Source organism: Herpailurus yagouaroundi, unplaced genomic scaffold, assembly GCF_014898765.1.
Source record: "Herpailurus yagouaroundi ecotype Mexico unplaced genomic scaffold, PumYag 185, whole genome shotgun sequence".
Lineage (NCBI taxonomy): Eukaryota > Metazoa > Chordata > Mammalia > Carnivora > Felidae > Herpailurus > Herpailurus yagouaroundi.
The window spans coordinates 18,577,556-18,590,813 of NW_024412416.1; the positions used below are offsets into that span (position 1 = coordinate 18,577,556).

The following is a 13,258-nucleotide window of genomic DNA, read 5'->3' on the forward strand; positions in this document are numbered from 1 at the left end:
GTTGTGCCCAATGCATCTGCTCAGCATCGATGACATCTTATTCTTGTAAGGGTTGTCCTTACCTGAATACAATCCAATTGTCAACCGTCTCTGGGCACAGGGTCCTTCTGGGCATTTAAAGGTTCTGATAGGCCCCTACTGTGACATTTCCTGGGTGACATCTCGTGTGGAATGCTGTGCCAAAGGAGACCAATCCTCAGCTAGAGTACAGGAGCTCCAGATGCAAACATGAAGCATCCATGGCAGCTATAAGTCTTACAACAAAGCCTTTCCGTGTAAATCACCCTCCTCTGAGCCTCAAACAGTGCTGTGAGTTAGGGGGCAGGGCACACAGTCTCATCCCATCCCCAATCTTACATTAGTGCTAATATAGAGAAGGACCATATACTAAAGACAGACCATGTATGTTATATGTATGCCCATGAATTATTCCAACTTCAGACAGAGACACAGGTAATAGCCATCACCTGCTATAGGGAGTGGCCCTGGGACTTGAAGCCTTCTCTGTTTCACTTTGAAGTCCAGCTCTTCCCACCATACCGTGCCAGCTCCCTCTAATGGCAAAACTGATATCCAGAGGGAAGAAGGGGCTTCCTTGAGGACACACGACCAACAATTAAGCCAGGCCTAAATCTCCGCATCCTGATTCCAAATCCAGAGCTCTCTTCTCAGGGCCAGAGATGGAACTATTTTAACTTCCTCACAGAGCCATGAATAAATGGAAACCTCTATTAATTTCTCACCATTTAGCAAAACAGGCTTTCTAACCTTCTACACATCTGTGATGGTTACTTTTATGTGTTGATGTGACTGGCCACAGGATGTGCAGATGAAAGGTTATTTCTGGGTATGTCTGTGAGGGTTTCTGGATGAGGCTGGCATGAGGGCCTGTGGATGCAGTAACGTAGATGGCCCTCCCTAATGGGCATCGTCCAATCCCTAAAGGTCTGAATAGAACAAAAGGCAGAAGAAGAAGGAATTCACACACGCACCCTGCGCCCCCTACCCCCACTAGGACCTCTCTTCTCATCTTCTCTTGCCCTCCCCTGGGATTTCACCATCAGCTCCTTTGGGTCTCAGGCCTTCAGACCTGACTGGATGACATCACCAGCTTTCCTGGGTCTCCAGCTTGCAGATGGCAGATCGTGGGACCCCCTCAGCCTCCATAATTATATGAGCCAAGTTCTCATCGAGATTCATACATATATTCATTGATTCTGTTTCTCTGGAGGATCCCAGTATAGCCTCTATGCTTTTAATTAAGAAGTCATTCCTAAAAGATTAAAGACACACCTATTATTTTTCAGCCACTCTGCTAAATACCGGAAGGAAAAGTTTTAACAAGACACAGTATGTGATGCCAATTCTTATAGCACTACTGGGGGAAAAACAGTGTTCTTGACGTTGACTAAACTGTGTGCATGTTTTCCTTTAATTGGGAAGTTCTTGACCTTGGCTGGCCATTGGGTTCACCTGGAGAGATTTAAAACATCCAGTTCCTGGGTCCCATCTCCAGAATTTGTGAATTAATTGGTCTGGGATACAGCCTGGGCTTCATGATTTTTAAACACAGGAGGGATTTGCTAATTATTCATCACCATGACTTAATTATGGATATAAAGCATTTCTTTTTCACTGATAATTTATAACTTGCTCTTTTTGAAGTGAATGTGATGAAGCTGATGGCACACAGGACATGAAACAGACTCTTTTAAGAAATACTAAAAATGGGAAATTTCAGAGGAGACGAGAAACACCTGTGGGCAAGGAATTTTTATAATTAAGCACAACATCTACCCCTGAGCTTTCTGGAGCAAATGTGCCAAGAACAAGAGGGGTCATCGTGTCTTCTAGGTCAATAAAAGGAAGCTTATAAGATAAAAAACAAGAACAAAACAAAACAACCCAAAAAACAATTTTCTCTCAAATCGTTCTAAAAGGACCCATGAAAAGTATCTGCATGTACAGGACAGCTGAACCCCCAGGTGCTTTGTGACTCATCAACAGCCAGGCAGCTCCCAGATCAGCTAAGAGCCAATTGAAAGGTGAGCCTCTCTTTCGAAGGTCCACAGGCCTCCCCGGAAGGTCCCCTAAGGAAGCTGCAGGCCAGGGGAGTGTGTCACGCAGCTGTCTCAGGAAAGCTTTCTAGCAAGGCCCACGTGAGGAGTAAGGAGCCATGGGACTCAGGGTATCTGTGCTCACAGAAAGAGCTCTGTTGAAGTTGAGGTGGCCTATGACACACTCAACACCCTGCGTCCGTGGCCCTTGGAGGGACTTGGTCTTACTTCCGCTCAAATTCTCGCAGGAGACAGACCCTCCTTTGCCTAAGGCAGGAAGAGCTGCTGCTGGGAAACCCCGATCAAGGCACCCTGGAGAATGCCTGCTCAAGGGGAACTTACGGGGGGTTGTCACATTTCCTCTGCCGGAAGCGGGCTCCCGTCCCACACGTCCGGCTGCACATGCTCCACGCGCCCCAGGGGCTCCAGTCTCCGTCCACGTGCTCCGGGATGGGTGTCTTGCTCACGCACTCCCCTGCACGGCACCACTGAAACACAGCAGGGGGGCCCCAGGGGCCCTCAGTGCCCAAGGATCAAACCTGCTCACTCACCCGGTAACTTGCGATTCCCACCACGTGAAAAAGCACCTTGCCGTCCCAAATTGCCTTCTGTAATTCACGTACGAGCAGACCATTTTGGGGCATGCATGCCTCTTAGCTCTAACGACCTTCCTTCCTCACTCAACCTGACACCTGTACACCTGTGGCATTTGCAGAGTGCCCTAAAATCCCACGTGATGTGTGCTCCGTTGGAGTTTTCTAAGTTCTCAGAAAAAGGATTAGTTCACATGGCTTACGGAGAGACCTGAGTTTCTGCCAACTTTCCTGACGGGGAGTGCATCTCTCTGGAAGGCTGAGACTCCTGGCTTTGTGGTTTTGAACTTCAAAGTTGGGTTTGGTGCTTCGGAGATGACACCGTAAGTTCCACATGGGTGAACCTTGGCTCTGAGGATAAGGGAAAGCCAATCCTCTAAAATGGAAATTTCCCAACGTGTGTGGCACATCCAGGGCAGGACAGGTGATTTAGTGGTTCCCAACCATGGCATCTCATTCATTCCTTGCAGGAAGACTAAGAGAACTCTGCGGCTGCTGGCCCTGAACACCTCTCCTCTCCAACACCAATCTCTCCGGTTAATGAAGATCAGACCTACAGGCTTGCTCTCTTAAACTTGAGCTAGAAGTGAGCAACACAGTTCTCATAGAATTTATTTTATGATAGCCCTTTGTGTATGGCAAGCGATCCTGTTTTTCTACATATGGTTTATTGACGTGCAAGTTTTAAGTAAATTCACTTGTATGACAAAAAGAGTCGATTGAACAAAAATAGCAAGTGGTTCTTGTATCTTATCAGCAGAAAAAGGAGAGGTGATGTGGGTGCCCCTCTTTTCCCGGAGTGGGCTCCATGGGCATTTCTGGGGCAGCCCAGAGGGTGCTTCAGGTACTCCTGAGTAAAGCACAGACCACTGCCCTTCAGGAGAGACACCCAATGCTCAGGAGACGGGGGCTGGGGGAGGGCAGTGGGAGGCGGGGGTTACCTTGTCTGCCCCACACTCAGTGCCGTCCAGGGGAGGGTCCAGCTTGGTCTTGCAGGACGTATCTCCTTCCACCAGGCACCACAGTCCAGCGCACATCAGATGCTGCTGACAAGGGAAGGAAGGTAACTGCCTAGAGCACCACACACAAGTCACTACTGGGGGCGGAAGGTGGGGCTTGATGACTGGTTTGGATTGATAATTTGAAACATGAAGGGAAGGAGGGTCATGAGTCTGGATGTGAAGAAAAAAAAAATATGTGCATCATTCAACTGGTTCATTTTAACTCAACAAAATTCTGTGCCTTTATTTCCCATGCTTGTCTCATGGGGATTCAGTTCAGCAATTCCTGCATTAGCTATTGAGGGCCTAGGAGTTGTCCCATGCAGGGCGCAGGCTGAGAGCCAGTAACAAACACATACTTTCCATTTAATGTAGGAAGGTATGAGGCAGACACCCATGGGTCAGACCGAGTGCATAGGAAAGGAATCTCTCCATCCTAACCTCACCAAGGAGGGCTTGCTGGAAAAGGCAGCTTCAGAGCTGAGGCTGGAGGGCCACTGTGCAGGCCCAGAATTGAGACCCCAAGGGGTTAAAGAAGGCTTTCCATTCTTCCTGTGGTCACCTGCTTTCTAGCTCAGCTGCATTATGCCTAATTTCTTACAGTGTTTCACCTAAAGAATTTCTTAACTGCACAAATAATTGAAATAATTCTACTTAAGAATAGGCATTTAAAAACAGACTCCCATTTGTATTAATAGGAAACCTGCATGTAGACAGAGTGCTCAAGATGGGACTATTTATGAAAATAGCTGGATACATGGCCAGTGTCCTCCCTGGCTGCTTCAGTCTCCCTTGCAGGACTCGGAGAAGACAGCACATTCACCGGCTGCTGCTTCCCCAGTCTCTCTGCTGGAGGCCATCCCCTGACCACGGAGCAACCCTCGGTCATGGGGATGGAAGCTGGACACCCCATCTCCTTGGGTGCGATGGCTCTGAGGCCAGCGCCACACTTCTCTCTGAGGGTCCCAGTGGGATGGTCCCATTGTCCATGGAGTCGCCTGTCCATCAGTGTACTTTGGACTTGCCACCCCCCTCTCCCTTCCCTGCCCCCTCACGGTGCTTCCTGGGATCACTTCCCAGATAAACTACTTGCACCCAAATCCTCGCCTCGTGGTCTGAAAATTGAGAACAGATGTACAGAAGGCTCTTTTAAAGACACAGCACTTCTGGGATGCCAAGCCCAAGCACACGGGGAAAAGGCCTGAGCCGAAGTAGGGAGATATCACCCTCCCGGGCGTGGCGAGGGCACCTGCGGGTACATTTTGGGCAGGGTGAGGGTCAAGGGTCCTTGCTCAGGATAGTCACAGTGGGGCTCACAAAGGGTGTGCTGTGCTTCATGTAGAGTTCTGCTGTTCCAAGTAATCTCAAACATCTGCATAGAATAGTGTGCACTGTGCTGTCTCAAGTCAAAAAATATTTAGAAGCTGAAGAGACAAAAGGAGAAACAGGGAAGGAAAACAGGGCTGGAGGGGCTTTGACAAAGAGCTCACAGAGCACAAGCTCTTGCTCATTTTTTCAAGTGTGTCAAAGCCACTCTGTGCCCTTAAAGAAATTGATGATTCAAGGGGAATAGTGTGCCCGTGGGTTCAGGAAAACCCCTGTGTTCCCATTATTGTTCAATTCTCAGCGGAATGGTAAAAAGATGAGAACTCTGAGCACAACCCCAGCTGGTCCCATAAAGACAGACTGCACCTCATTAAATGTTTGATTCCATGCACCTTGACCTCAGAGCTCTTCGAGAGTGTGGTGTCAGCGCATGGACATGTGTTCATGAGAACAAGGCTGACCTGGCAGGTAATTTATGGGTAGGAGTGCTTGGGATTAGGAGACACACCTGTCCCATCAAGAGGGAGAGGAGGAAGGCGGTGTGAACGGTTTGTTATGCGCTTTATAGACCATGCATTCCCATAAAACTTTCCTAGCCATCAAAGAAAAGGAGATGAGTCTGGCAAAGACTTTCAAGAACACAAAAAGTAGTAACCATAAAGGCCAAAAGAAATGAATTATATTATGTTAAAATGAAGAACTTCTGTGTATCAAGAGACAACCGTAAGAAAGTGAAAGAGGATATTTGCAATAAAAGGGAGATACTTATAATGCATGGAGCCAACAAAGGATTTGTATCAAGAATATCTGTAAAAACACGAAAGCTCCCACAGACAATTAAGAAAATAGCCCAGTAGAAAAATGGGCAAAAAACTTGAACAGACACTTTACAAACAAGGGCATTTAAACTTAAGGATGGGGTGACTAGCTGGCTCAATTGGTGGAGCGTGTGACTCTTGATGTTGGGGTTGTGAATTTGAGCCCTACGTTGGGTGTAGAGATCACTTAAAAAACAAAACAAAACATAAGGATGGCCAATAAACATATGAGCAGGTGCTTAATTTCATCAGCCACTACCACTTGGTACCTCTACACATGCACCAGAATGGCTAGAATGACAGAGACAGAGGATACAAAGTGTTGGCAAGGATGTGGTATGATATGAATGCTCTAAAACTGATGCTGAGCTTCTAACTTGGTTCAACAACTCTGGAAAACTCTTTGGCAGTACTTACTAACACTGAAGACATGCACATTCTAACACTCAGCAATTCCACTCTGACGTATGCATCGGACAGAAATGTATGTATCCCATTTTTATGAGGTTTAAAAACAAATAAGATAAAATTATCGTTTTCTGTGAGTCAGGATACTGGATACCTTTCTGTGTTTAGTTTAAAAACAAAGACAAGGGAGTTGAGCGGAAAAGGCAACTTTAGAGCTGCAGCCTCTGATCCCAGCTCAGCCACCAGCACTGCCGTGTGTGCCCAAGCTAAGCAATCACCCTTCTGTGATTCCTTGTGAGTACAGGACAAATGGTATGGACTGCATTAATGCTTGTCACTGTGGTGCCTGTGAGATAGCTGGTATTCATGTCATGCTTTCCAAATAACCTAGTGCTCTGCCATCTGTAGGACAAAGTCCTCTAACATCTGTCATCCTGAGGACAGCTGTGGAAGGCAGGTAGGGCAGGGCTTTCTCTATTTTTTTCCTTCTTCCCAAAGAACAGGCACATGTTTGTGGAGGTCAAGGGCCTGAGTTGGTCAGAAGCACCAGACTGGGGAGTTCATTTATCAAGGTTCATATCCTGGTTCTTGACCTATGTAGTGGATCCACACGTGTGTTCACTTTCTAAAAAAGAATCAAGCTCTAAATGTATGACCTGTGCATTTTTTATGCATGCTTAGTATACTATTTATGGTAAAACCACTTACTGAAAGAGAGAAGACAAGAGAGAAATGCATGCTCTGATAAGGGAAGATTCTCTGGACCAACCTATCACAAGGTAGAAGCGGGAAAATCAGGGCTTCACAAGGAAAGTACAAGGATAGACCACGTGTGGGGGGAGCCATTCCTCAGAGCAGGAGAAAGACTGCATGGTGGATAGTCTTGCAACTGCTTGTCTCTTTAGGTCAGGACACACACACTGGTCTCATAAGGAGAATGCCTGCTAGCCTGGAAATAGCCCTGACACTCTCCAAAATGAACATCCTATCTATAGCTGGTCCAGGAATAACTCAGAGGTGAACAATACATAGGAAGAATCATCACAGGATCTGTACTAATTAGTACAAAAAGGGAGAAGTTACAGGAAGGAGAAAGCATGTGAAGAATATTCACTCACTGGATAAAATGATCATAAAATGGCTAAAAATGTGCAAGCACATGTGCATTATTATTTTTTAAGAACAAAGTAATTGCATGTTTTTGGTTTTGTTTCTTGTTTTTTAAGTTTATTTATTTATTTTGAAAGAGAGAGAGCAAGTAGGGGAGGGGCAGAGGGAGAGGGAGAGAGGATTCCAAGTAGGCTCCACACTGTCAGCACAGAGCCTGACACAGGGTTCAAACCCATGAACTGTGAAATCATGACCTGAGCTGAAATCCAGAGTTTGATGCTCAACTGACCGAGCCATGCAGGCACCCCTGGTTTTTCACTTTTTGCACTTGCAAAAGGAAAATACATAAGAACTCAGGGAAATGATGGTCAGGTCAAATGAGATAAAATATTAACCATCACAGCTGGCTGGTCTCTCCTAAAGGAGAGAACCAAAGTAATGTAACAGAAAAGGTATTTGAATATAAATTCAAGGGGTGCCTGGGTGGCTCAGTTGGTTAAGAATCTGACTTCGGCTTAGGTCATGATCTCGCGGTTTGTGAGTTCAAGCCCCGTGTAGGGCTCTGTGCTAACAGTGTGGAGCCTGCTTGGGCTTCTTTGTCTCCGTCTCTCTCTGCCCCTCCCTTGCTCATGCTGTCTCTCTCTCTCTCAAAAAATAAATAAACATTAAAAAATGTATATAAATTCAAGACCCTATCCTGAAATGAAAGAATACCTCAGTCTCAGATTGAAAAGCAAAGCCTTGTTCCAGGGAAAATGGCGAAGAATCATGAACACGGAGGCATGTCCTGATAAAAGTTACTGGATTTCAGAGATAAAGCAAAAAATATTTTAGGCAGCCAGGCAAAAAGACCAAGTCACTGATAATGGGAAAAGGTATCAGGCTACATGCAGATTTCTCCACGGCAGCCCTCAATGCTGGAAGGCAATGGAACAATGCTCAGAAAGACACAAGGAAAGAAAATGTAACCCAAGCAACTTCTAGCAACTGAAGTGTTGCCCAAATATTTAGGTAACGGAAAATTATTTTCAAACCTATAAAGAGCTGGATCTTTTTTGGGAGACAATACTAGAGGATGAAATTCAGCGAGCAGAGAAATGAGGGGAAAACCCAAGGATTAGAAGTGAACATGGATCAAAGACATTGACTGAAACGTGGGGACTGAAGTTAGACAACAGAACGCAGAGGCTATAAGCTAAGATGAGGCAGAAATAATATAGGTATAAGAACAGGCTAGAAAAGAAGGTTTTATGAGATTGTCCATATACATCAATTTCTTTATCGTTTTTGGCTGGGGGAGTAACAAAACATAACAGATAAATATAGTAACTGAGGTATAAGAGCTTTTAAAGGTAAAATGTTAACCACTAAGAAAATAATTAAATTGGGGGGTAGAGGGAATGGAAAGAAGGGGTCTGAAGGTAGAAATTCATCTATTTTATCATGCTCGAGGAATTAGGATACAGTAAAATAGATAGAAGTTGGCCTAAGGCACCTTTTGTTTCCAGCAAATGTCAGACCAAATAGTCTGTGGGAGGCAGGGCTGCTCATCCATTACAAAAGCAGTGAGGTATTGTAATAAAATATCATCCTTATTGCTGCGCTCACCAGAAGGAACTATTCAAGAAAGCAAACACAAAATACACACATAGCTATATCTGTACATACATACAACATAGTCCAATCTGGGGGTAAGCACATAGAAGAGGTGCATTCCCTTGAGGGCCAGCAATGATCTTGATACTACAGCTGGGAGAGTAAGTCTGGAATCTGGAAGGATTGGTGACATCCCCGGCTTTGGTTGAGACAAATATAAATTCTCTCTGAAGGAAAGCAAATCACCATTCAGCCTCTCACAATTCCATGGTGGTAGTCAATAAAAATAAACTTAAAATGAAACATGGAAACATGAATGACAGCTGGCGGAAGACACAAACACAAGACTTAAACTTTCAAAGTGTTTAGATAACAGAATGATTAGATACAGAATATAGAATATCTATAAAATGTTTAAAGAACCAGAAGATGAGATCACACACAGGAAGATACTATTGAGTATGACCAGGCTAATCTGAAAAAGAAACTAGAAAGAACCTTTTAAAAACTGAATGTATAATTGTTGAAGAAAAGCAGTAGATTCTGACATCATTGAAAGACAGAATGAGTGACTGGAAAATAGATGTGAATAAATTATACACAGTACAGTATGGAGAGAAAAGGAATTGGGAAATACTAAAAAAAAAAAAAAAATGGGTTAAGAGATAAGAAAGAAAAATACTGATGTATGTATCTAATCATAGTCCCAGAAGGAGAGAATAGAAAAAATGGGAGAGAGGAAGTATTTGAGAAGAAAATAGCTGACATAGAACATGTATCATATAGAATAATGAGTTCCCATACTTAGTGGGGGGCAGTCTTCTATTACAGCCCAACAACCCCTCCTCCTGCTACTCATACTGTAAGTGTAACGCCCTCCTCTTATACATTTGATGAAACTACCAGCTTGCTTTGCATCCATATAATGCAGCAAAAATCACAGGATGTCATTTGAAACAATTCTTGGGCTAATGGGAAAGTCATAATGAAAGTTGCAAATGATAAAGAAAATAATGAAGGTGAAGTGCTAGATATCATGACAAATGAAGGAAGAGTCTCAAATACTCATAGACAAGAAGGAAAATAAATTAAGTATCCATTTGAAAAAGTTTGAAAGGGGAAAATATAAATCTATAAGAAAGCAGAATAAATTAATGATGAGGAAAGGAGAAATTTATTATTTAGGAAGAAGAAAAACAATAGGCAAATAGGAGTTGGCTCTTTGGGGGAAAAATAAATGGGATAAACCGCTAGTTAATCTATTTAAGAAAAAGGGGAGAAAGCAGGAATAACAGAAAAAGAAAGAAAGAAAGAAAGAAAGAAAGAAAGAAAGAAAGAAAGAGAGAGAGAAAGAAAGGAAAGAGAGAGAAAAGAAAGGAAAGGAGGAAAGAAAGAAGGAAAGAAAATAATCAAAATGTAAGGGAAATTAAAAAAAATAATCAGTGATCACTGAGCTCAATTCTATTACATAAGCTTAAGATGAGATGATTTCCTAACAGCATACAAATTAATAGATCTATTGTTGAGAATAGACTAAAAATGTATACAGACTAGTTAATACAGAAGACCTAGGGAAGCTTGCCAATGAGCTACCCTTTCTGAAAACCTCTGGCCCAGATGGTTTCTTAGCAGTATTTTCCATAGGGGGATTCTATTTAATCTTTAAGAAACAGATAATACCAATGCATTCAAACTGTTTAATGGCATACAAAAGGAGGGAAAGATTTCCTTATTCTTTGTATTAATCAATATGACTTTGAAACCAAACTGAACAGGGCAAGAAAGGAGAAAAGCTTCATACCAAACTCATTTATGAACGCTACTGTAAAAACCCTAAATAAAAGTGAAGCATGCACCATGACCAAGAAAGCTTTACTCTGAGAACCTGAAGATGGTTTAATATTAGAAAATCTGCTAATATAATTTGCCACATTAATAATTCAAAGACAGAACTCATCCATTCCTCATTATGGATGCAGAGAAGACATTTACTAAAATTTAATCATAACCTCTTATTAAAGTTCTTTTTTTTTTTTAATTTTTTTTCAACGTTTATTTATTTTTGGGACAGAGAGAGACAGAGCATGAACGGGGGAGGGGCAGAGAGAGGGAGACACAGAATCGGAAACAGGCTCCAGGCTCTGAGCCATCAGCCCAGAGCCTGACGCGGGGCTTGAACTCACGGACAGCGAGATCGTGACCTGGTTGAAGTCGGACACTTAACCGACTGCGCCACCCAGGCGCCCCTTAAAGTTCTTAACAATATAAATAAATGGATACTTTCTTCACTTGATAAATACCTATCTCATGGAGAAACATCAGAAGAATTTCTCATTAATGCTTCTGATGTATAGAATGTATATTATTACACTGTTTTTATTTTAGATGAGAAAAGAATGGATATTATCACACTTTTTATTTTAGATGAGAGAGAGAATTAGGGGCTAATATAGAATTATATAACTAAAAACCCAAATGACTCAATTAAAGAACTATTATAATCTCTAGAAGAATTCAGTCAGATGGCTGGACATAAAATGAAAATACAGTAATCAAAGTTATAAATATCAAATACAACCAGTTTTAAAGATATAATGGAATATGGGATTGCAAGCTGGTGCAGCCACTCTGGAAAACAGAATGGAGGTTCCTCAAAAAACTAAAAATAGAACTACCCTACGACCCAGCAATTGCACTACTAGGTATTTATCCACAGGATACAGGTGTGCTGTTTCGAAGGGACACATGCACCTCCGTGTTTATAGCAGCACTATCGACAATAGCCAAAGTATAGAAAGATCCCAAATGTCCATCAATGGATGAATGGATAAAGAAGATGTGGGGTGTGTGTGTGTGTGTGTGTGTGTGTGTGTGTGTGTGTATGTATATATATATATATATATATATATATATATATATATGTATATATATATATGTATGTATATATGTGTATATATATATGTATGTATATATGTATATATATATGTATGTATATATATATATGTATGTGTATATATATATATATACATACACACACACACACACACAACAGAGTATTACTCAGCAATCAAAAAGAATGAAATCTTGCCATTTGCAACTACATGGATGGAACTGGAGGGTATTATGCTAAGCGAAATTAGTCAGAGGAAGACAAAAATCATATGACTTCACTCATATGAGGACTTTAAGAGACAAAACAGATGAACCTAAGGGAAGGGAAACAAAAATAATATAAAAACAGGGAAGGGGACAAAACAGAAGAGGCTCATAAATATGGAGAACAAACTGAGGGTTACGGGAGGGGTTGTGGGAGGGGGGATGGGCTAAATGGGTAAGGGGCACTAAGGAATCTACTCCTGAAATCATTGTTGCGCTATATGATAACTAATTTGGATGTAAATTTTAAAAAATAAAAAATAAAATAAAAGATATAATGGAATAAAAGACACCATTAAAATAGAAAAAATATACTATAGAAATAAATATATTAAGAAACTTATAAAATATACATAAAGAAAAATTTTAAATTTCCTTGAGGGAGGGAGGATGTCTTGAATGGATGTAAAGAAATACTATGTAGGAAAACTCAAAAGTATAAAGGTATTATTTTTCCCTGAGTTAGTCTCTAAAGTAATATAATTGAATTTAAAATACCAACATAATTTGGAACTAAACAAGCAGATTCTAAAGACCATATGAAGAAACAAACAAATAATAGCCTGGAAAACTGTGAAAAAGCATATGGTTAGTGCATTAAAATATAAAATAATGGCCATGTAAATATTAAGAGGTACATGATTATATCAGTGGAACAGGCTGGGAAATCCAGAAATATATTTTTTAAATGAGAAATAAAGAAGTATAATGTATTATAAAGATGGCATTTAGAATTTATGGGGAGATATGAATTAATCAGTAAACGGTATGGAGCCACCTGAGGGGCCATCTGGAAACCAACTGAGGTTGGATCCCTACCTCACACCTTACACTAAAATAAATGATTGCTGTATTAAGGATTTAAACATAAAAATGAAATCATAAAAGTACTAGAAGATACGATACAAATTAAGTTTATTTACAATTTAGGAATGGGAAAGACCTTTCAAACCATGACATAAAAGCCAGAAGACTAAAGATATTGATATATTTGACTTTACATACACACACACACACACACACACACACACACACACACACACAGCACACACACACACACATATACTTCTGCTTGACATAAAATGATTTTAAAAAAGTAAAAAACAAACATCAAAAAAAATCTGTAACTCATATTTCATCTAAAGGGCCAATTTCCTTAATCTATAAAATTTCCAACAAATCACTAAAAAAAT

General features: G+C 41.6%; 1 protein-coding gene across 1 annotated transcript in view; it reads right to left on the bottom strand.

Annotated features, from left to right (window-relative positions):
* Positions 1 to 13,258, bottom strand: part of ADAMTS17 (ADAM metallopeptidase with thrombospondin type 1 motif 17) — a 345,055-nt gene that overhangs the window by 137,656 nt on the left and 194,141 nt on the right. Inside the window, exons 12-13 of the mRNA XM_040493411.1 lie at positions 3,592 to 3,693; positions 2,400 to 2,545 (exon numbers count right to left, since the gene is read on the bottom strand). Coding sequence (XP_040349345.1) covers positions 2,400 to 2,545; positions 3,592 to 3,693 — 248 coding nt within the window. The remainder of the gene's footprint in view (positions 1 to 2,399; positions 2,546 to 3,591; positions 3,694 to 13,258) is intronic.